At 45.7% G+C, this 23,297-nt stretch overlaps 2 protein-coding genes across 4 annotated transcripts; both read left to right on the top strand.

Moving 5' to 3' along the window:
- The first annotated feature begins 509 nt into the window (after positions 1-509).
- On the top strand, positions 510-7,741 carry zpd (zona pellucida glycoprotein d). Of its 2 annotated transcripts, none has more exons than XM_085358976.1 (10): positions 510-530; positions 636-687; positions 765-872; positions 3,539-3,747; positions 3,840-3,997; positions 4,217-4,331; positions 6,892-7,019; positions 7,095-7,278; positions 7,395-7,500; positions 7,620-7,741. In XM_085358976.1, the coding sequence occupies exons 1-10, from the start codon at positions 510-512 to the stop codon at positions 7,739-7,741; spliced, it is 1,203 nt and encodes a 400-aa protein (XP_085215102.1). The 2 variants fall into 2 exon arrangements, with proteins under 2 accessions (XP_085215102.1, XP_085215101.1); XM_085358975.1 differs by having other exon boundaries at positions 636-670; positions 724-872.
- Positions 7,742-8,434: 693 nt separating this feature from the next.
- mmp15a (matrix metallopeptidase 15a) lies at positions 8,435-20,569 on the top strand. Of its 2 annotated transcripts, XM_085358974.1 has the most exons (10): positions 8,435-9,076; positions 10,175-10,323; positions 12,764-12,880; positions 12,963-13,279; positions 13,558-13,719; positions 15,290-15,669; positions 15,760-15,898; positions 16,811-16,961; positions 17,036-17,151; positions 18,300-20,569. In XM_085358974.1, the coding sequence occupies exons 1-10, from the start codon at positions 8,966-8,968 to the stop codon at positions 18,758-18,760; spliced, it is 2,103 nt and encodes a 700-aa protein (XP_085215100.1). In that variant the 5' UTR covers positions 8,435-8,965; the 3' UTR covers positions 18,761-20,569. The 2 variants fall into 2 exon arrangements, with proteins under 2 accessions (XP_085215100.1, XP_085215099.1); XM_085358973.1 differs by lacking the exon at positions 8,435-9,076 and having other exon boundaries at positions 9,449-10,323.
- Positions 20,570-23,297: the final 2,728 nt, after the last annotated feature.

Genomic DNA, 23,297 nt, shown 5'->3' on the forward strand with positions numbered 1-23,297 from the left:
GTTTGGGAACCACTGCTGTAAACGGTGATGGGGATGACGAAGCACGGAACTAGTTTGAGGCGGCAATAGCGCCCTCTGCTGGAAACCTCTTGATATATAAAACCAATTTTGTCAGCACATCCACGAAGGAACTAAAAAAAAGATGTTTGTGTTTTGCCTCTTTTTATTTTCTTTCCCTTTGTTTTAAGGGAAACCGTGAAACTATAAAATGTAAATATAATCAATTATCAGAATATTATTTATGTTAATCAATAAAACGCAGGAGATCGACGTGGTGGGGCTGAGTGTTCAAACTTATTTGATACTTTAAACATGACATATTTAGCCGAATTAATTCGCGGGGTTCAAACAGCGGGGTTAAAGCTCCAAAACCCTCCACGGAAAAACACAGCAGGTGTTCCTGATTGGAGACCGGCAGGTGAAGTAACGACGGAGCGGAGAAGGACGTCTCGTTTGACTGCAAATATAACGCCAGCGTGTCCTGCATATACCCACAAATCGTTACTGCAATGAGCTTAACCGGCTTGAAGGTAGGCCCGGGTGAAACATCCACAGCTTTATTGTCCTTTCGTGTAAAAAAGAAAAGAAAGATGGATAAAAAGAGTAAAAGCGGAAATATCCTTCCTCCAAAATAGCTTCCCGTGGCTCTGCTGCTTTTCCTCGGGTTCACGTTGGACGGGGTTGAGGGTAAGAAGGTTAAAAAAAATGTGAGATGTGTTTCAGCGTGGAGATTCATCAAGTTCGTTTACTGTGTCCTTTCTAAGGAACCTGCAGTGTGGAGCATTGCACCGACCCCACAAGATGCGTCCTGTCTAAAGACCAGAGGAGCTGCAAATGTGCTCTCGGCTTTTATGCTGACAAGTGTGACCGAAGTAGGCTCTCCTGTCTTTTCTTTTATTTCAATGCATTTCATCATCAGTTTTGTCAAAGAGAAACTGAATGCACCCCAGAATTATGCTGAGTTGGGCTGATTGTGTTTAGGGCTTTTGAATTGGAGATTAAATCATAACAAGTACAAAAATGTATACTTGTCTAAGATCAGCTTCTCAGATTGATCCCGGTGCTAATATCTCTTAGAATATTATTTCAAAGCTTGTCATTGTGAAAAATGAGTTTTCGAATCATGCGTTTGGTTTGTGATAGCATGCATTTAGCTGCACTGACACTGTTCTGCAAGTCCTCTTATACCCACTTCCACGTCTTGTTCCAACATAAATATGTAGTGTTGTTTTTTTGGAGGGCAGCCCGTGATAGTCCAATTTCACAAAGATTGAGGTGTTTGGCTCATTATCCCACTGCTGTGTATGAATCCTTATCCACAAACAAGCAAACCAGAGGGTGGAGTGTCTCTGAAGGACGAACAACTTAAGAGTAGCCAAAACGAGCCCAGATTTAAACTTTTCCTCCACCACGTTTCACTCTGCAGTACCCTTCTGTCTTCTGCTTCTCCATCTGTTACTGCCACAAACTTGGATCTCCCCTCCCTGGTTCTTCTACTTTAAAATGCTGATATGCAACAACCCACCCACAGCTTTCTCCCGACTAGTGTAGATGCTTCTTTTTCTGACCGCATTGTTAACGGTGCTTCTCCTGATCGCAGGCTCGTGTTTTCTTATGTAGCAAAGTCAATATCTGTGACGTTTCTTGCTGTCTCATTCAGCAAAGCCTGATGTTAATTAATCTAATCTTCTGAAGGTGTGCTCATTTTTACTTGGTGTTTTACAGTACTGCGCACTGCCCCTAAGAAATCTTCAGTCAAATTATGGTTTGATGTGGAAAAACTTTTTCCTAATTTTCTACTAGAAACTTGAGGCATAGTCACATTTGTAACTAGCAAACAATGACAGGGCTGCCTGTCATCTGACGTGTTTCAAGAGGTGGGATATAACCCAGGTTATTACAGTTAATGAAAGCTTGGTGTAAGAAGACATTTAAACTAACTGCAATGAAAACTAGTTTTAAAAACGATGAGAAGTAAAATGGAAACGATGGAATACAAATGAAGTTCATCCAGGCCTTTGAGACAACTGATGTCATTTTGTTTCAGTGTATGCAGTGTTTTCTAATAATGTTGTCTAACGTGAGAAGTAGTGGTCCTAGCCAGTGTTGGTCAAGTTACTTGAAAAAAGTAATCAGTAACTGATTACTTATTTTCAAAAGTAATTAATTACTTAGTTACTTAGTTACTTTTTAAAAACACGATTTACAACCTGAGTAGGTGATAAAGTGATAGATCTTTCAGCCCAATTCTACTTTTTCTACATAATCCATCATACAAAATGTGATCAGATGGAAAAGTCTCTTTTTTTAACTTGTTTTATTAGTTTTAATCTTTTAACTTTATGCATCAAGCAAAAATGTAATTATATGCAACATTCTCTGACTGGAAGAAATTAGTTTAACATTTAAACCTATTTTCTGCACATTCCAGCTCATAAAATAAAATATTTTTGTGTTTACACTCAGTCTTTCAAATAGATGCAAGTAAAACACAGCAGAAAATAAATAAAGTCAAAGACTCAGCGGTCCTGTTGCTCTATTTTCACCTGTAAAGCAGGAGTGGGGCAGGCGGAGGTTTACCCTGGTGCAGGTGTGCCGCGGTCAGTGGAAGAATCCGCGAGTTTCTCTGTGAGTTTCCCATCACGTCGTAGCTACTCGGTGCTTGTTTGGAAGTTTAGGGGTTTTTTCACTGTAAAAAGAAGTTTTCTTCCCACGCACAGCGGACACTAATGTTTTTGTCACTTTTTATGGAATCAAACTCAAAGTAAGGTCAGTACTTCCACGCTTTAAACGCTGCACGCTCATACTCTCTCTGCACTCGATATATTGTAACGATGGTTAAGTGTTACTGGACAGTGACATGTTGGTTTGACACACTTGGTAGAGCACGTCATTGAGACCGGGGATGCCCAGCCTATTAAAGTGCGCCCCCGCCGCCTGCCCCTGGCTCATCAGGAGGCTGCAGACAGGGAGCTGTGTGAAATGATGAAGGCGGGCATCATAGAACCATCTGATAGCCCGTGGGCCTCCGCGGTGGTGATGGTGCCTAAGAAAAAAAGTCCTAGGATGCGTTTCTGTGTGGACTACAGACCACTCAACAACAGTGTGCAGAGAAAACCAACATGTCACTGTCCAGTAACACTTAACCATCGTTACAATATGATCCATTGTTGATCTGCACACAGCTGTTGTCACGAACGTCGCACTCGCTTACGTCACTGTCATGAGACATTCTCGCAAAAAATCACGGTTTTAGTAACGCAGTAACGCAGCGTTCCTGCGGGAAAGTAACGGTAATCTAATTACCGTTTTTGCAATAGTAATCCCTTTACTCGTTACTTGAAAAAAGTAATCGGATTACAGCCCATCTCTGGTCCTAGCACAGAGCCTTGTGGGACTCCATGGCTAACCTTTGTGTGCATCAAACTTCTCATTTACACGAACAATCTGGAATCTCAGATGGATGCGATTCACCAACTGAGCCGTTTCCTTTGATACGTGTTTATGTTAGAGACTCGCTGACGTTTGCTTCTTACAGATGCACATCTCAAGGTTATGTGTGGGAAAGACCACATAGCAATCAGAGCAGCGGAAGCTTTTTTCGAGTATCACGGCGTGCCGCTGGAATCGCTTCACTTGCCAAACAAATCTTGTGGTGCTAAGAGAGAGCATATCGACGGCGTCCCCTACTACGTGTTCAGGGTTTCCAAACACAAATACGTGACCTGTGGAGGACTGCCGTTTGAGGTGCAGCTCGAGCACAATTCCTTTAATGTCTGCGCCAGCCTAGAAAAAGATGAGCACCTCAATGTTTTGTTTCTTTTATTGTCCCCTTACAGAAAAATGTAACTCACATCTGGTTTTCCCTGAGTGTGAGGTCAGACCCTCGGGTTACTGGAAACATCATTAGAGATCCAGTTATCAGGATGGATTTCACGTGCATGTATCCATTCATCAGAAGAGTCAGTCTGCCTTTTTCAGTTTCACCAATCTCCAGGTGAGGGGCGAAATAAACGCATCTTTTCCATCCATGGTACTTCACATTTCTTTTTTTTTTTTTAAGCTGCCTTTGAGCATTGTAATAAGTCTGTTCAATTGATGGACCTCTGAAACCCGTCTGCTGAAGTCTTTGCAATGAGTTAATGATTTTCTGTCCATTGAGTATTCAGAGCCACGAACAACCCGCCTTTCTTGACTTTCTTCTGTTTACGTGCAGCGAGACGGTGATGCGAGTAGACGAACTTGAAGCCAAGATACGGATGATGTTGTACACAGACCACACTTACACTAAACCTTACACAAGCTCTCCAACCATTGAGCTCCGAGACAAGGTGGGTTAAGATTTTAACCAGTCACAGATGAAACTGATGCTTAGACACAAGGATGGACTTTTGGTTCTTTGAAGCAGGTTTCAAATTCACCTGTGCTGTGATGCAGCCTGCCTTTATGCAACACCTGAGCTAAGCAGGTACATGTAGTGCTAGTCAACGTGCACTCAGGGCTGTAGAAATATTACTCAGATTGATTAATAGGGTTTTGTTCATATCTGATGGCAACAAGTAGAAGGGTTTAGTGCTAAAATCAGTCTGTTTGATACAGAGAACTACAGATCCTGAGCACTGTTGCCCGCCTGACCACGGTCTGACTCATGATGCCAGCTGCAATGGTGGTGCCATTTTCCAAGACTGTTGGGTGGTGGTTTTGTAAATGCTGATCTGTTATCTTGGACAGAAGCTGCCCAAGAGCAGTTTGATTATGCACAGGTTACAATGCTGATGTGCCCTGGTTCAAATGCAATAGAATAGCCCTTTACTGTCATTGTATGTGTACACTAGAATTGTGGGTGCTCCACACAAACGGTGCCAGAATGCAATATAGATGGTAGAAAACAGGAATAAATGGCAAACATCACGGGGGTTTCATTGGCATGCTTGACCATGACATGGCCGTGGCTGGGCTCATCTCTGATGCAGATGAGACGGCGTACAGGGCGCAGGTAGAGAACCTGTCCCGCTGGTGTTTAGAAAACAACCTGAAGCTGAACGAACTCATAATGGACTTAAGGAGGCACAGACCGGTCCCATTAGAAGTGGTGGAATCTGTCTCCACCTTCAGGTTTCTGGGCACCCACGTCGCCGTCCATCTCACCTGGACACACAACACAAACACCCTGGTAAAGGGGGAGGTGGTGTGCAGGGTCACCTCAAACTCAGAAAAGAAGGCTCAGTTTGAGGGGGAGGTTTGCACATCTTGGAGGTGTGTGTGTGTGTACTGAGGTGGAAGACACAACGAGTTGGCCGGGCTAAAAGACATATCTGCAGCAGATGAACAATACATGAAAGTCATGTCCTTAAAAAATGGGGGAATCCAGTGAAGACCTGAGAGAAGCATCTGGTTCTTCAGCTGAGTAATTCATGAACCGTTTACCTCTGTGGTAGAGCGGCTGTCATGAAGGCATTTACAAGGGAGGGAAAACCTGAGGTGTGCCAAGGTACACGAACGGTAGCAACAGGCGTCACGGAGCGATGCATCCAAATATCATCAGTCTCTACAGACGAGGTCAGAGCAGCACACCAGGATGTCTAAAGTCATCTGTGAAGCACGGAGGCTGTTATGGTTTGGGTTTCAGTAGTATTGATGATCTTGTCAAAGTCGTTAACGATATGAAAAGTACCATCAGATTTACATTATCATCTGCAAAGCTTGTGATTGGCAGCAGCTCCATTTTTCAACATGAATCCAAGAACTGCAAATGCAGTGACAGTATACATGGTTAGTTGGTGATTGGCCTCCAGATCTTAACGTTACTGAAGCAATGTAACAAAAGGCAGCCAACATCCATAGAGCAGCTCTGAATGTCCTTGAAGGTTGGTTGACGATGTAGAAACTCTCTTTGCCTCAAATGTTTCCATTTATGTTTGCACGTTTCAATAAATCTGTCCTATTTTCCTAACAAAATATCAAGAAATGAGGGGTTGCTCAGGGCTTTTGGACGAAAACCATATTTCTGGTCCTCCACACCTCACCTGTGTGGCTCTGTTGTCCACAACTGGTTCCCAGCACTGAGTTGGAGAACCACGCGTTTGACCGTTCAGGCTAAATGCTGAAAATGAGGTTTAAAGGGACGAAACGTTTAGCCGAGTTTATGCTCGGGGTGAAATTAGTCCCAGCTAATGTTCTACACACTGATGGTGGCTTTGACTTTGATGTTGCCTTTGTAAGCACGCGCTCCCATTAGAGATGACCTCAACTGGGATTAGCAGGTCAATCCTTTCTCTGCCATCAAAGAATCAAATTCAAATTTTATTTGTCACGTACACAGTCATACACAGTACGATATGTAGTGAAATGCTTGGACAACTGCTCGTGACCTAAAGAGAACAAAAAAGGAAAAGGCTATGAATAAGATAGGAAATAAATATGAAAAATTAAAAAGGGTAAATTTAACTAGGAAGGAATAAAATATAAATTAAGGTTAAAAATGAAATAACTGTACAACACAAATTAGAATGAAGGGTAAATTTAACTGGGAAGAATAAGATAAAATATATAAATTAAAGTTGAAAATAAAATAACTGTACAACAAAATACACAATATAAAACTATATAAGAATGTATGAAGAAATCTAAATATAAATAAATATATACACAATAACAGCAGCTGTACAAGTATTAACTGGAAATGAAGAATATAGTGACCAGTGTTGTGCAAAACCAAAGTCCAGAAAGTCCAGTGTGTGTGTAAGAACCATATGTGTGGGTCAGTACTGTGTGGTGGAATCAAATCAGAAGATTGGGAATTTTGACATTTATTCTTAGAAAATCGTCTTGGTTTAAGTGCCTTCTGAAGAACCAAATATTAATTAAAGTGAATTGTTTTGTTTTGCACAGGTATATGTCGAGGTTACAATGATGGAGCCTGCAGATTTATTTCTGCTCCGAGTAAACGAGTGCTGGGCCACACAGTATCCCCAGCCAAACTCTACAGAGGGATCTGTTCACTTCCTGCTTCAGAATGGGTCAGAACTTCTCTTTGTGTTGTTTCTGGCACGTGAACGATGAACTCCTCACATCCAGTGACTTCTCTCATCCAGGTGTGTGAAGGACCAAACTGTTTCCTTCCTTAATATAACCGAGGGACAGTCTGGACGTAATGGGCAGAAGTCCACCGTCCGCTACAGCTTCGACATGTTTCGCTTCTCAGCAGATCCGCACGACCTCTACCTGCACTGCACCGTACAGCTGTGTGACCTGGACGACCACGAGTCCTGCATTCCCGTGAGCTGCTGCTATTATTATTGAGGGCGATTTAGGAGTGTGTGGACACGATGAAGTGCATCGTTTTTACCGTCTCATCATCTTTGACTTTTCTCAGGAGCATCGTTCTTTTTCAGAATTGTAACTCGATCAGTAAGAGAGAAGCAGTGAGTGCCGACCCCGCTCAGGGTCTCCTCACCTATGGCCCCATCAGGATCGAAGTACCAGACAGATCTCAGTCCAGTAAGCTCCTGTTTCTATATCAATCTTTACACTCTGCCTGCTGCTCCTGTAGCATCAGCAGGTTTCTGCTAATGATAAACGTGTCCCTTCATTCTCTTTAAATTTCACATTTGTTTCAGGCGTACTGTTGGCGGTGGTGCTGCCCGTAGCAGCTGTGTGGACTCTCGGCTTCTTCCTCGTCATCCTCATCACTGTGGCCAAGGCTGGCAGAAAGAGGCTAGCGAAAATAGAGGAGCAGTGATGACAATGCTGCTGGCAGCACAAATAAAACATTAAAATGTGCATTTTTTTTCCTTTGTTTTATTATTATGACGACCGTAACAAGTGTTCTCACAGACTGTGGGTGTCAGCTGAGGAAAGCATGGCTGCAGAAGGAACTGGTGACCTTTAAGCAAAAATCAAGTTTCATCTAAGATGATGCCTCGTGAGCCCAAAAGAGATTAACTTCTGTTATATTTGCAAAAACTGAGATCCAGACACATGTGGGCTCATCATTAACAAAAGCAACCAGGCTTATGGCAAGTTTGTGAACTGGAGGCTGAGTGTTGTTAGGAAAGCTTAACATTAGAAATGCAATGTTAGATATTTCAATGTCTAATTTTCTCCGTAACTCGATTAATGAAGGCAGCAAATTGTATGGAGATGAGATGAAACTGTCCTGTAGCTTCAAATATCTGTGACGTCACTGCGCGTCACTCTAGTGTCTGGAAATTTTGTTAAAGAAAAAGCGAATTTTAATCGTTTTATTTTGAGGACTTGAAATAACACGACGCGTGTTTTCTATAGTTAAATGGCTGTGGTCACGTGGACCTGCTGCAGCGTCCCATTCACAGCAGCAGAGGGCAGACTGACCATTACCTTGTGTGGCCTTTTGTTGGGGTCAGGTTTGTTGAGCCATGAGGGGGAGGTCTTAACAGGAAGTCGGTAACAGATATTTTATGGCGGATTCTTTTGTCCGATGATGGGCTCAGGCATGCTGCGCGGTTAAAACGTAAAGAAGTCGATTTCTGCAGCGGGGAAAAGTGAAGTTTCTCCCTCGGGTTGATTTTTGGGGGGTTACTGCGGTCGGTTTTTTGCAGTAACCCCAGAAACGGCGCAACAAGTACTTTACTTTTCATGCGCTCATTTCGGTGCTCGGACGCTTGAAGTTGTGACTTTCAGCAGGATTTCTCCTCAGCTGCCGATCAGCCATTGTGACCGTCAGAAAGGGGCAAGGACTTCTGCTGCATCAGCTCCGTATGAGGAAACAAACACTTGGATGCTCCGTGAGGGAAGCTGTCCCGGATCGACCAAGAATGGAGTAGAAACACTTTGTTTTCTCGGGCTTTTAAATGTGCCTTAAGTTTCTCAGCTGAACAATAATGATCACTTTCCGCAGGAGTTAAATGTAAAAGCATCTGCTTGTCGGAGGAAGCGGCTTGGTTTGATATTTGCCATTCAACAAGTCTTTGCGTCCGAGGGAAGGATGACATCCCAACAAACCTGGGCTCAGATCATCACGTCCGCGTCCTTACTCTCCCTGGTCTTGTGCAGCGCGGTGCCAGATGACCCAGAGGAAGAACGCTTCAGCGCCGAGGTACGCTGAAGGCTCCGTAGGGGGGAGACTGCCATGTTGTTATTTAAATCGTTGTTGCTGCACATTGAAACGAATCATCCTGCTTTCAACAGTCTCACTGCAGAATTACAGATTACAGCGGGAGCTCGTTTGACCTTTGTCCTCTTTCCAGATAACAGCTCTGCAGGTGTGACCGACGTCCGTCAACAAGGAAACGATTAGACCCGAGTGTTTCCTTTGAGTGGTAACAATGTGGCTGAAGCGGCATCTTTAGACCGCAGAGTGAAACTCAGTCATTGTGAAAGTTTGAAACTCACCTGGAAATGACTTTGATGTCTTGTGTTACCTGTGATTATTTATTAGTGAGTTTATCCCCCAAACACAACACGAAGGCTAATTAAATGTGTTTTTAAGCTCTGCTTTTAAAGGTTTAATAGGGACATTATTCAAACTTGTCACGTAAACCACACTGCTGTAGGAAAGTTTCTCTCTGGCAGGTTTGGCCCGTCCGGCTTCATAACGACACATTTGATTGGTTAAGATTTGTCCTGCTAGCAAAGACCCTCGAAGGATTTTCTGTCTCAGTGCGCACGCATGAAGCCGCGTTGCATGTGGGTTTTTTCGTGTTCTCCTGCTGAGGCACATGTTACCTAACATCAGGACCCTCCCCCCACCCATCTGGAGCCATCATCCTGTTTTGCCTGTTCTGTGACTTCGTGGCTCAGTTTCAGTGCCATCAAACATGAAACGAAGAAGAATAATTCACAACATGTGACGCTTCATTCAGCAGGGACCTCAGGCACTCATGCAGAGCTATAGGTTTAGCTGGTGTACCCACAGGACTGACGTGCAATTTATTTAATGTCAGTTTTCCCGTTTCTGTCCTCTCTCCCCGTCTTGGCTGTCACCGCAGGAATGAAGGAGCAGGAATGTCCTGGTATTAATGCAAGCCATCTGGTTTGTTTCTACTTTCTCTTTCCTCCCGACTCCTCAGATGCTGCTCTTCCAACAGCTGGGGCTGTCACGCTCATGTATACACCATGCATTCCTGATGCACAAGCACAGAGACCTGCTATCTTAAGGAAATCTGACGACCTCTTCTATTTTCCTTCCACGCAGGCATGGCTCCGTAAATTCGGCTACCTGTCTCAAGCCAGCAGGCAGATGTCCACCATGCAGTCGGCTCAGATTATGTCCAAAGCTATCAGCGACATGCAGCGCTTGTATGGACTGGAGGTGACCGGGAAGGTGGACTCTGCTACGCTCGCGTAAGCTCTTTATGTGCTGAGAGCAGTGACCACAAAGAGAGCTCAGGGATATTGTATAGACTTTTTTTTTCTATTCATTTGCATATTATGAATTCAACGTGTGTGTGTGTGTGTGTGTGTGGTGTGGGGGGGGGGATGGATGGAATGACAGTTCCAGGCACAAATCCCAAATACGAGCATGGCTTTTCCTTCAAAGATTTTCAAAATAATTTTACTGCAAATTCTCGGCTGGAAACGCTGTTTGTGGTTTTCTTGTCAAGTGTGAAGACGGTCAGTTTGTGTCTGTGTGGTAGATTTGTAGTGAAACTACAAAGACCTGCATCTTAGATTAGCTGTTCATAAAGCCTGGAAACTGAGGGATACATCTGCATCTTCTTCCACTTATCCAATTTACAGTGGCAGGGGGTTGGAGCCTGTCCCGGGTATCGTAGGGCAAGAGGGGAGGGTATAATTTAGGACTGTCAATAAACCCAGCCCCTTATACCCACTATCATGCAAAGGGAACATGCAAACTCCACAGAGGATTTGAACTCTGACTGTGAATTAATGGTGCAAAGCGCCACAACACCGCCCACACTTTGCTGAAAAGTCCAGGTTACAGCAGCCGGCTGGGGAATGTTTCCAAAAGTTCCCAAGAGCTGCATCGATATACAGTCAGGTCCATAAATATTGGGACATCGACACAAGTCTAACATTTTTGGCTGTATACACCAGCACAATGATTTCAAATGAAACGAACAAGATGTGCTTTAACTGCAGACTGTCAGCTTTTATTTGAGGGTGTTTACATCCAAAGCAGGTGAACAGGGCAGGGTAATGGGACAGAATAAGAACCACTTTTTAATACTTGGTTGCAAATCCTTTGCAGTCAATCACAGCCTGAAGTCTGGAACACAGACATCACCAGACGCCGGGTTCCATCCCTGCTGATGCTCTGCCAGGCCTCTACTGCAACAGTCTTCAGTTCCTGCTTGTTCTTGGGGCATTTCCCTTCAGTTTTGTCTTCAGCACGTGAAATGCTCAGTCGGATTCAGGTCAGGTGATTGACTTGGCCATTGCAAAACAGTCCACTTCTTTCCCTTCAAAGACTCTTTGGTTGCTTTTGCAGTTTGCTTTGGGTCGTTGTCCATCTGCACTGTGAAGCACCATCCAATGAGTTCTGAAGCATTTGTCTGAATATGAGCAGATAATATTGCCCGAAACACTTCAGAATTCATGGTGCTGCTTTTGTCAGCAGTTACATCATCAATAAATACAAGAGAACCAGTTCCACTGGCAGCCATACATGCCCACGCCATGACACTTCGAGCGCCATGCTTCACCGATGAGGTATGCTCAGGATCATGAGCAGTTCCTTTCCTTCTCCATGCTCTTCCCGTCACTCTGGTACGAGTAGATCTTGGTCTCGTCTGTCCACAGGATGTTGTTCCAGAACTGTGACGGCTTTTTTAGATGTTGTTTGGCAAACTCTAATTTGTCCTTCCTGTTTTTGGGGCTCACTAATGGTTTCCATCTTGTGGTGAACCCTCTGTATTCACACTGGTGGAGTCTTCTCTTGATTGTTGACACACATGCACCACCTCCTGGAGAGTGTTCTTGATCTGGCCAACTGTTGTGAAGGATGTTTTCTTCAGCAGGGGAAGGATTCTTCGGTCGTCCACCGCAGTTGTTTCAGGTCTTTTGGTGTTGCTGAGCTCACCGGTGCGTTCCTTCTTTTTGAGAATGTTCCAAACAGTTGTTTTGGCCACGCCTGATGGTTTTGCTGTCTCTCTGATGGGTTTGCTTTGTTTTCTCAGCCTAATGATGGCTTGCTTCACTGATAGTGACAGCTCTTTGGCTCTCATCTTGGCAGTTGACAGCAACAGGCTCCAGATGCAAACAGCACACTTGAAATGAACTCTGGACCTTTTGTCTGCTCATTGTAATTGGAGGAATGAGGGAATAACACACACCTGACCATGGAACAGCTGAGAAGCCAATTGTCCCATTACTTTTGGTCCCTTAACAAGTGGGAGGCACATATGCAAACTGTTGTAATTCCTACACCGTTCACCTGCTTTGGATGTAAACACCCTCAAATAAAAGCTGACAGTCTGCAGTTAAAGCACATCTTGTTCGTTTCATTTGAAATCCATTGTGCTGGTGTATACAGCCCAAAATGTTAGACTTGTGTCGATGTCCCAATATTTATGGACCTGACTGTACACGTTTCTAGGTTAGTCTGGTGAGAATGAGAAAGCTAATCTCATCCAGCTTAATGTGGAACTGAGAAATCCTTTATTGTGTGTGTGTGCGCGTGTGTGTGTGTGTGCGCGTGTGTGTGTGTGTGCGCGTGTGTGTGTGTGTGTGCGCGTGTGTGTGTGTGTGTGCGCGTGTGTGTGTGTGTGCGCGTGTGTGTGTGTGTGTGTGCGTGTGTGTGCGTGCGCGTGTGTGTGCGCAGGGCCATGCGGCGGCCTCGTTGTGGCCTCCCTGACAGAAAGCCCGAGGATCTGGTTGACAGGAAGAAGCGCTACGTTCTGACTGGGCAGCGCTGGGACAAAGATCACATCACCTACAGGTTTCCAGACCAAATGAAACAATCAGACTGCAATAAATCAAAGTGCTCCGCAGCTCTGATACGATTTTACTTCTGACTTCAGTATAATGGACCAAAACATGCCCCCGTCCCTGGGAGAGGAACGGACGTACGATGCGATCCGCAAAGCCTTCGGTGTTTGGAGACGAGTCACGCCGCTCACCTTTGAGGAGCTACCACCTGGACACGGCGTCAACAGCAGCCAGACGAAGCTCGCCGATATCCTGCTGCTGTTTGCCTCCGGTTTCCATGGTGATATGTCACTGTTCGATGGCGAGGGTGGGTCTCTGGCCCACGCCTACTATCCCGGACCGGGAATAGGTGGGGACACGCACTTTGATTCAGATGAGCCTTGGACACTGGACAACGAAAACCCGAAAGGTCAGTGGGTTTGTTTTTTTCTGCTTATGTGAGAAATTCAACTTAATCTCTGAACAGTCGCCGTTTTGGTCGATATCAGCTGGGAGGCAACCTGGAAGGATGCGGTCGTACTCGGTGACCTGACTCGCTTTGACTCCGCAGTGATAAATGTTTGGGCCGAGAGCTCTCAGTGCCTTTTGTGTTCGTTTGTGTGCGCACCAACCACAAAGCAATGTGCATTTTCCTTGTTGTGCACACTGAAAGCAGATGACCCACAGCTACGCCTGTCTCTCTCGCAGGTATAGATCTGTTCCTGGTTGCGGTTCATGAGCTCGGTCACGCTCTGGGTCTGCAGCATTCGGATAACCCCAGAGCCACAATGGCTCCTGTCTACCAGTGGGTCCACACACAGAACTTCACGCTCCATGAGGATGACATCAGAGGCATACAGCACATATATGGTGAGAAGAACGCGCTCTATGGATGTCTTTGGTGATACAGAGTTATTTCTACCAGCATGAGATGTTCTTTTCTTTGGGCTGCAGAGCTTCTAAATCTCTGTATGCAGAAGAGATGTGAAACCCCACAGTGCTCTGGAAATTATGGATATTACTAGAAATGATGCTGATTATCCTCATGGTGAATCCTTGCACAGCGGTCCAGTGCAGTGTTTGGGGCTACTTAAATGCATATTAGCAGTATTTATGGAAAAACACTATTGAATCTAAAAGCAAATGCCCCAAACTTTATTTTGTCTTTCATGATTAACATTTCAAATCTGCCCTACCCCTGCAGCGAAAGCCTTTCCATCTATTCTTGATTGTCCGTGTTGTCGGGCTCACCATCCTCAGAGGGGTGTCATCATCTTCTGTTTCCATGCTGAGCTTTGATCGCTGCGCTGTTAGCGAGCCAAACGTCAGTCATCGCTCTCACGTCACATCTGGATCCTTACAGAGGATGCAGGAAGCAGCAGATGCAGAATGTCATGCATTCCAGTATGATGAGCCCATCTTCTTCCTCCTGAATAGATGGCGTTGTTGATTAACAGACGCCGTTTGTCGGCGTATCGCGCTGCATTAAAACCACAGACGTGAATTGTTCACACTTGATGATTTATGAACTTTGCATTTCTTTTGCTTTAGATAAAAACGAGGATTTTCCGCAGGTTTCACGCTTGTTTTGATTTTACATCCCGTGACGTTTGATTCTCTCACATCAGCTGTTTTATATAAATCCGCCTCTGAGTAACAGCTCGGAGCTTTTAGCGCTCTGAGCTGGAGATGGTTGATACAAAACTGAGCTTAAAGCAAGAGCGAACGTTTACCGTGTGGTCAGACACACGACCCGAATAAATCCAAGTGCTGCTCGTTATGGTGTTTGCTCACAGCTTCCTCCTGATTGGCTACGAGTGAATGCTGCTGAGAAGACTCGCTGACATCTTTGGGTTTGGGATGTATTTTGCTTTGGAGCCAAAAATGTTGTAACATCGGCGGGCAGTCAGCCTCGTCCTGGAGCTTTTTCCTTTCTTTGTGCAGAGACGCAGACACGCCCGCTGTCTTCCTGTGAGGATAGCGGCCGACTAGGGTCTTTGTAAATGTGAAGTTTTTATTCCACTGAAACACAGCTGAATTTAAAAGAAGAAAACTGATGACAGTATCTTTGTGCTGCGATGGCCTCAGTTCTCGTTTGGCAGCACTGAGCTTTTGTTGTTTTGCTGCAGACGGTGGATTTCTTCACATACTGGCCTCGATGTGTTCTGAGCAAAGCCTTTGGTCCAGTGTAACCCACGCATCTTGGAGCCCATCAGCTGATACCTATTGCATAACTGACTTTATCTGTGTGTTTTCCTCTCTTAGCAACCAGCAGATTTTTCCAACGAGCAGCAGCAGAGTGACAGTCGGTCACAAAATGGAAAACTGCGTTCGCTCTGCTGCAGAGTATTTAGTCGAAAGGAAGCGAATAAAAGCAAGTATTAATGTCTAATGCCACACAGACTGGAGCCTTTCCTGTTGCCTCTTTTTTTCCCCCAAGGTCCTCCCCTCATCACAGATGCTTCGCCTACTTCTCCGCTCGCCCCTGACGATGAACCCAGCGTCGACTCCCCCACCTCCCCTTCTGTCCCAGAAGAAGAGCCCACCACTTATTCTCCAGCCGATGCCCCACGCGTCCCGACGGACGCCGACCCGGATCCTCCGGCCCAACCCGAACCGAGCCCCGGTCCCACCTCGCCTCCCATCCTCCCTACCTCCACCACCACCCAATCCCCGCCTGTGCCAGAACCCGTCACTCCACGGAAAGACATCCCTCCTCCTCCTCGGCCTCCCAAGCTGCCAGACAACCAGCCCCCTGACATCTGCGATGGAGACTTTGATACAGTGACCATGCTGAGGGGGGAGATGTTTGTCTTCAAGGTAAACAAACAGGGCTTTGCTCACAGCTGCAATGTTCGAGTCATGCGAGGGAAAGTAACTAAGACGTGCATCGTTGTTTTGCTTTTGCAGGGTCGTTGGTTCTGGCGGGTTCGGAGGAACCGCGTCCTCGATAATTACCCCATGCCGATATCTGTATTCTGGAACGGTCTCCCCACCGACATTGACGCAGCGTACGAACGTCACGACGGCAAATTTGTCTTTTTTAAAGGTACGTCACAGCTGCTTATTCCAAATAAAACCAGCCACTTCCACAAAGCGTCGCCCACCTGCTGAGCAGCGAGTGCGTTACGCCTCGACGTTATTCTAGTTTAGCTCTAGTTCCTCATTTCGCGTCCTCTCTGAGGAGCAGCGTAACATGAACTGTTCGATGCAAACTCTGCATTCGTCTCCTGCACAACTTGATTTACAAGGTTCTGAATCACACGGATTTGAGTAAAAAATGTTTAAAACACCACAGAAAAAGAAAAAACTCCCCTCAAAAGAATAAAACATTACGACACGATTGCTGCAAACTGAACGAGAGCACCGAGTTTGCATTTATGAATGTGTGTTTGTGAGTTCACTGGGTGTTTTGAACAGGCCTGTGCAGCGTGGCAGCTGTTATTGGCTCCAGCTGAGCCCGGACGGCCTCATGAAAGAGGTGGAGGGGCTTACATCAGCCTCTCTGACTGCGCTGCTCCAGATGTGAGCAGCTGTGGTGCTTTGCTGTGCGTTTTCAGGATTTCTGATCAGGCTCGGACACTTCAGTACATTTTATTGGCCTGGAGCGCAGCGCAGCAGCCTGGCAGTAGAAGCGGAAAGTGGCTGAAAGTGTGTCCAAAGATTAGGCTTAGGAGAGGAGTCAACCCTCACATATGGAAGTCTTGGAAAATGTGTGAATGCATGCCATTTCAACCTCGCCTGTCTTTTCTGCTTTTCTTCTGGAGTGAGTAAACCTGCTGATGTACACCATGTGTGCTGACCATGAGCTTCTTTTCATCTTCCTTTCTTCTCCTCAGACTTACCTTTGCCTTATTCTTCCCTCTGTTGGCCGTGTCAGAAACACGAGCTGTGCGAGAAAGCTCGACTCGGTGTGCTTTTGTTTCTTTGGACAAAGCGTCATCTCCATCTGTGCCTACAGGTGACAGATTCTGGCTGTTCAGGGAGGCTGACGTGATGCCAGGGTACCCACAGCCCTTATATCACTATGGAAAAGGCGTTCCTCCACACGGGATCGACACAGCGATCTGGTGGGAGCCCAACGGGCACACGTACTTCTTCTCTGGAGACAGGTATGATTCGGCTACACGGAGCGCGGAGGTTTTAACGCCGCGTAGACATCTTAATACGTCTTATTGTCTCGCAGGTACTGGCGATACAACGAGGAGACACGGACCACAGACCGCGACTTCCCCAAACCAATTAGCAGATGGGGCAGGATCCCTCCCTCCCCTAAAGGAGCCTTCCTCAGCGATGATGGGGGTAAGTCAGGAGTTTAAATTGAGCAATTTGCCCGGGTTTTATTTTAGCAGTGGGAACATCCAACAGCTTCGGTTTATGAGAATCACAACAAACATAAAAAGCTTCGCCTTCACTGTTGGAAGCAAGAGAACAGCCTGACAGAGCAGCAGGGTGGAGGTGGAGGGAGCGAAAGAAGGAAAGGTTGGAGGAAGCAGTGAAGCAACAAAGCAGAGAGAGGAAGGAGAGCGCTGGTCTGTGGGTTGGCCCGTCCTTCCTTTTGGAAATGAGATTTGTGTCCGAGCAGCTCTGAATGCACTCGGTAAGAGTCGGATCACATCTCCACCCAGACGCTGTGCAGGCAGCCTGTGCAGCACAGAGAAGAATCTGTGCTTATTCATGCAGCATGTTGTCAATAAGTGCACGAAGGCGACAGATTTCAAAGGATTTATTGCATTTTGGTTTTATTTTATCCAATAATTTGGCAGACTTGACTAATATAGTCAGGCCTGGCTGTCACCAAAGCGGCGCACTGTGTGAGTCTTTGCACACGACCTTTTGAATGTGCAGCGATTCTTTCTTTTGCATGTTTGTCGCACTCGTACGTTTCTGATCATCAAACAAGTTTACAATATTAGAGAAAAGTAACCCGAGTAACTAGAAAAGACTGTTTTTAAATGATGAGTTTATTCATTAGTCCACCTTCTGAAAAAGTTTCTGTTATTAGAATTTGTTTGATGATCTGAAACATTGTGACAATAATGCAAAATCATGAGGGGGAAATACTCTTTCATAGCACCAAGTTACAAAATACAGTTACAGGATTAATCTGCGCGGGTCGCCTCTGCAGGTTCGCTGTTGAACACGACGAGGTCGGCACGTAACCCTGGAAAACCACAAGTTCATGTTTTTGATGATTTGACTAATAAGATGCGATGAGTGAATTTATTTTGGTATCTTTGGACGGAGCCTCTTCCTTGTTTGTGAGAGCTAGCTGTAGCTGTACGGATAACTACGTACATTCACTGCCTGTTAGATTGATCTGACTCTATAATGGTCTACAGCCAGAAAGGCTCTATCCACATGAGGGGGGCTTGCTCCCAAACATCAGCACTGTGCATGCTGTATAATCGGCATCAAGTGAAAATGTCTCCTTTCTTCTCCTCGTGCAGCTTACACCTATTTCTACAAAGGCACCAACTACTGGAGATTTGACAATCGCAGATCCGAAGCAGACAAAGGCTATCCCCGCTCCATCCTGAAGGACTTCATGGGTTGCGTGGGGGTCCCCGACCCGAAGCCCGACGCAGACGCCGAGCCGGAAGACAAACCGGTCGAGCCTTCAGACCGAGGCAAAGACGAGCACAAAGAGCCAGACAGAGACGCAAACTCGGAGCGAGAGGAGACCGCTAAGCCTGACAGCACAGAGGAAGAGGAGGACAAAGACGTGAACGTGGTCGTGGCTGTGGCTGACAATGAATCAAAGGTCATGACCCTGATTATGGTGGTCGTTCCCCTGGTGCTCATCCTGTGCATCCTCGTCCTAATCTATGCCATCCTCAGGACTCTTCAGAACAAAGAGACACCGAGGGCCTTGGTGCACTGCAAGCGCTCGCTGCAGGACTGGGTGTGACGCTCGAGTCGAAGAGAGAGTTCAGGTGTCCGTCGTTCATCTGGTGCAGCCGCCCAGTTTTTACTTTTGGCGTTAGAGGAAAAGAAGCTTTGAAAAAGCTGACGATGGGCCCGTTAGTCATTGGGAGAACTTTCACTGCTCGTGTGACGTGATAAAAAAATTGTGAATTCAGCGCCTGTGGAGCTTTAGCTCGGCCACAGGTTTTTCTACTGTGCCTCTCTCTGTGCCTTCCAAAAGTCTGAAAAGGTCCCCCCCCAAAAAACCCCTTTCTTTAAAATAAGTTTTCACCAGGGATGTGTGATTGCATCAATTCCAACTGGACTGAGGACGTTTGGGGGATTATTTGTAGTGTAAATGCAGACCAAGTCTTTCGAGCACATATATTAGAAGCACCGTCACATAAACACGTTTGCTTGCATTAATAAGAACAAGCTTTTTAATGAAGATGCTTCAGCAGCGTTTCTTCTGTTTAGAACAGATCGTTTGCACTTTGCCGTCTCTGTTGTGCTGTTTGCGTCTCTGCAGGCCGAGCTCGTCCTCCAACAGCGCAGGAATGTTCGACAGCTGCGTGTCCATGACTTGCCCGCTTCCCACTGAGCCCATTATGTCTGACCTTTCCTGCACACATGACACACATTAGCTCAAAAACAGCTTGTATCTGCACTGATTTGTGCATGCATGTTCGCTCATCCACCCGCAGCACGTAGCTTTTCTTTTCGTGCACAGACACTTAGGCTCCAGCCTCCCCTCCTCCTGCCGCAGCCTCTTGCAGACTGCAGCGCCACAAACACGATCCCAGCGGAGACGTGCTGATATACGGCCGGTGCCGGCGTTAGGATTTATTCGCCTTTTTATGAGCGCTGTCGAGAATTATCGAGGTCTTTTATAAAATCTGCAGTGTCAGCCTGTGGAGAGTGAAAAAGCAACTGTGTCCTCTTTTTATGTCTCTATTGCTTTTTTAATGCTAAACAGAGTTAAAGCTAATTATGTCTACGAGGGAGAGGCCTGAATGGGTGAGGGTCTGGTTTCCATTAAGGCCACATGTTGCAGATTTAGGGCCGTCAGGCATGAGGGGAGGCGGGGGAGTCGGGAAAAATGCAGAAGGGGGAGTTATAAAAAGTGATGGCGGTGAGTAAAGAGTAGAAGGGAAATGAGAGGGAAGGAGATGAGGAGAGGGAGGGCTCTGTCAGTGTTTCCTCAGGTTTCTGCATAAAAGGACGAGCGAGCGAGCGAGGGAAGGAAGGAAGGAGAAAGGGAGGTTAGAAGGATTTAGAGGAGGAGCAATGCTGGCGTTGTGCCTCCTGACCTACATTGGGCCACTCGAGTCCGCTTCTCCTTTTCAGCTCTTGTTTCTGCTGCGCTCTGTTTTCACGGCTACAGATGACTGTCTGCTTTTTCTCTGCTCGCTTTTCTTTCTTTCACTCATGTATTTTCCCCGGTGTGTTCATTTTCTCCTCCACTCTTCTGGAAAGTCAGCTCAAGCATATACAAGATAATGAATCCACAGAAGCATCTGCAGGACGGGATCTCGTCTTATTGTCTTTCCCGGCTCATCGATCAGCATTTTAAACTTGTTAACCTTTGCATCGAGTTTCGTTGTGACTTGTTTTCCCTCCTGTGGATATTGCGGCGGCGTTTTTTAAAGAACTATATAGATAGTACGGGGAAAGGATTTCTTACTTTTTTTACATTATCATTTGTAGTTTTGCACATTTTGTGTGCATTCAGATGTTTTGTTAGAGCAGCAGTAGATTTTTTTTTTTGATGATGATGATGATGATGATGATGCATGCAGGGCATGTTCGATAAGGCCTGTGCACTCCAGTGTAGAGTACATTAAAGGTTTCACATAAAACTCAAATAAAAAGCAACACGAGTCGTCTTTGCTGCTGCGTGTTTCCATGCTGTGTCTGAAACTTCAAGTTCAGCAGTTTTATTCATACTTTTGGCCACAAGAGGGAGTCGTTGCTCCAGGAAATGGTGAAAACTTGATCTCACAAAACTGCATTTTTTTTCCTACTTAAATCTTTAATATTATGAATGTATGTCGATGTTGAATAATAAGAATCTTTCAAATGAAATATCTTTGTTGCATTTATTTACATCTAAAGTCAGCAGTGACTTTGTAAATCACAACTTTATTTGCGGTCTAATGCAGCGGTCCCCAACCCCCGGGCCTCGGACCGGTACCGGTGCGTGAGTCGTTTGGTACCGGGCCGCGAGAGTTGAGGCTCAGGTGTGAAATGTCTGGTTTTCGGGGTTTTTATCGGTTTTCAGTGTTATTTTGTTATCGTTTTATCGTTTACTCGGTTTTCCTGGGTCTTTTCACGTGTGTTATGAATAAATTTTCTTTTTTTCGGTACCGGTACTAGTTTCATTTTGTTGTATTTATCCGCGACACCTTACAGGCCGGTCCGTGAAAATATTGTCGGGCATAAACCGTCCGTGGCGCAAAAAAGGTTGGAGACCGCTGATGTAGAGGATAAAATGATGGAAATGAAAACGAGCTCCACCTCTAACAGTTTCACTCGTCTAATATTCGCAGTAAGTAAATTTGCAGTTGTGTATTTTTTTTTTTAAGCATATGAAATTTGACTTTGATCCTTTTTCAGTGTTTTTCTGTTGGTTTGAGTAAAGGACCAAAGTATTGAGCTCTGCACGTGTGTGTGTGTGCGCGCGCGCGTGTGTGAGCGCGCGTGTGTGCGCATGAGGCTCCTGCGTGACTTCCTTTGTCTTGTACATGAGAGCACCTTGATGTCAGAGGTAATGAGGATTAGTTTCGTCACAGATCATCCACTCCTCAGCTGCTCTCTCTTTTCCTTTGACTCTCAGATTAACTCAAATATGACAAATGGGGGGGGGGGGGTGTCCCAGCTGGACACAGCTGTGTGTCCCAGCTGGACACAGCTGTGTGTCCCAGCTGGACACAGCTGTGTGTCCCAGCTGGACACAGCTGTGTGTCCCAGCTGGACACAGCTGTGTGTCCCTGTGCTCTCTCCTACCTCATCTTTTCCCAAACCAGCCGCCTCACCGGGTCTAATCCAGCTGTTCAATTAGAATTGAGGACAGTGTGGAAGTACTGTGTCCAGCCAAGGCCCAGCTCTGTGTCATCAGCCTGTTTTCTCAGCTTATCTCCTGCTGAGCTGATAATGAGATCTACCTGCTGCCTCCTGCTTCATCAGCACCATAAATGGTTTTCACTCTCAAATGCAGCACGAGGCTTTTTTTAAATGGACATTTATCTGAACTGGTGAATGTTTGTCCACCTGCCAGGGACAGTCTGTGTTTACCTGGATGATCAGACCGACGATCTGCTCTTTGAACCAAATGAATCTGATAGCCATAAAATTGCCTCTTCCTGCAGTTGTTCTTTTTCAGCTCCACCTTAGAGCTCGCACGCCATCAGCCGGGGCGACCAACACGCCACGTCTTGTTTACCAGTTTTCTTTTTAACAACGGCTGTCCTGAATCCTCGTTAATCACCCTCTGGCATCGGGCCGTGCTTTCTTTCTCATACCTATTTCCCAATCCTCTCATTAGCTTTGTCCACCTTCCTTTCTTTCTGCTTTCATTCTTAAATCCCTCTGTTATAGTTGCAACCACTCTTCCTCAGGTTGGCGAGTAAAAATGACACCATAATGCAAAAAAGGCTGAAATATCCCCATTTCAAGTGTCAGTGCACCAGCGTCCTCTACACTGTACACTAGTGATGACCAGAAGCATCTGAACTGTTTTTGGACGCCTTACCTTCGTGTCAGTGTGTTGGATCCGACCGATGATGCCTCACTGGTGGGCGTCGTTTTCATAGATGTGACTGCTTCGATCGGGCTGTGAGTCCCACATGCAGGGCCGGTGTACAGTTTGGGCTCCAGCTGATAAAAGATATAAAATAGTGAAATAGGAAAAAAAGGATTCATACTTTTCCTCATCTTGACCTTATTCTAAGATAAGGAGTGATTTTTACTTCAAAGTCTTCACTGCTAATTCAAACACACATTCAGGCATCAGGTTGGGCTCTTAATTATTCAACAAGGTGTTTTCAGACATGTTTGGTTCATACTGTACTGACAGCATCACACAGGTTCTCAGCTCCACATCCGTGATGGGAATTTCCTATTTCACCAGACGCTCCATTGGATTGACAGCCGGAGGCCGTGCAGGCCATCGAGTGCAGCGAATTCACTGTTACAGTCAAGAAATCAGTTTTAAATGATTTGGTTTTGTGACATCTTGTGTTTGTCCTGCTATCAGAAGATGCCCACACTGATCATAGACGGATGGACGTCAGCAACAATAGTCCGCTAGGCTGTGGTGTCCAAACAATAAGGGCAAGAGCGTCCCCACCGCCTTTGACTGCTGACAGAAGTGGATCCATGCCTACCAGTCTGATCTACAGCTGGGATTTTACAAACATATTTAAATGTGATGAATATAATGAAACGAATAAGATTATGAAAGATAACTGCGACTCTTTTCACAATTACTATAAATATTACATCTGCGTGGAACTTTTGAGTCTGAAAATGTTCAATAAACA

The sequence above is a fragment of the Diplotaxodon limnothrissa genome, linkage group LG7, assembly GCF_057381915.1.
Source record: "Diplotaxodon limnothrissa isolate DT_005_m linkage group LG7, D_limnothrissa_male_GT1.1, whole genome shotgun sequence".
Lineage (NCBI taxonomy): Eukaryota > Metazoa > Chordata > Actinopteri > Cichliformes > Cichlidae > Diplotaxodon > Diplotaxodon limnothrissa.

Bases quoted from the DNA above. Each gene is read 5' to 3' on its own strand.
- zpd (XM_085358976.1), top strand. From the start codon at position 510: ATGAGCTTAACCGGCTTGAAG. The intron at 531-635 runs GTAGGCCCGGGT...CCTCCAAAATAG, and splicing joins TGAGCTTAACCGGCTTGAAG to CTTCCCGTGGCTCTGCTGCT. The intron at 873-3,538 runs GTAGGCTCTCCT...TGCTTCTTACAG, and splicing joins TGCTGACAAGTGTGACCGAA to ATGCACATCTCAAGGTTATG.
- mmp15a (XM_085358973.1), top strand. From the start codon at position 9,917: ATGTCAGTTTTCCCGTTTCTGTCCTCTCTCCCCGTCTTGGCTGTCACC. The intron at 13,280-13,557 runs GTCAGTGGGTTT...TCTCTCTCGCAG, and splicing joins GGACAACGAAAACCCGAAAG to GTATAGATCTGTTCCTGGTT. The intron at 13,720-15,289 runs GTGAGAAGAACG...TTTTCCCCCAAG, and splicing joins AGGCATACAGCACATATATG to GTCCTCCCCTCATCACAGAT.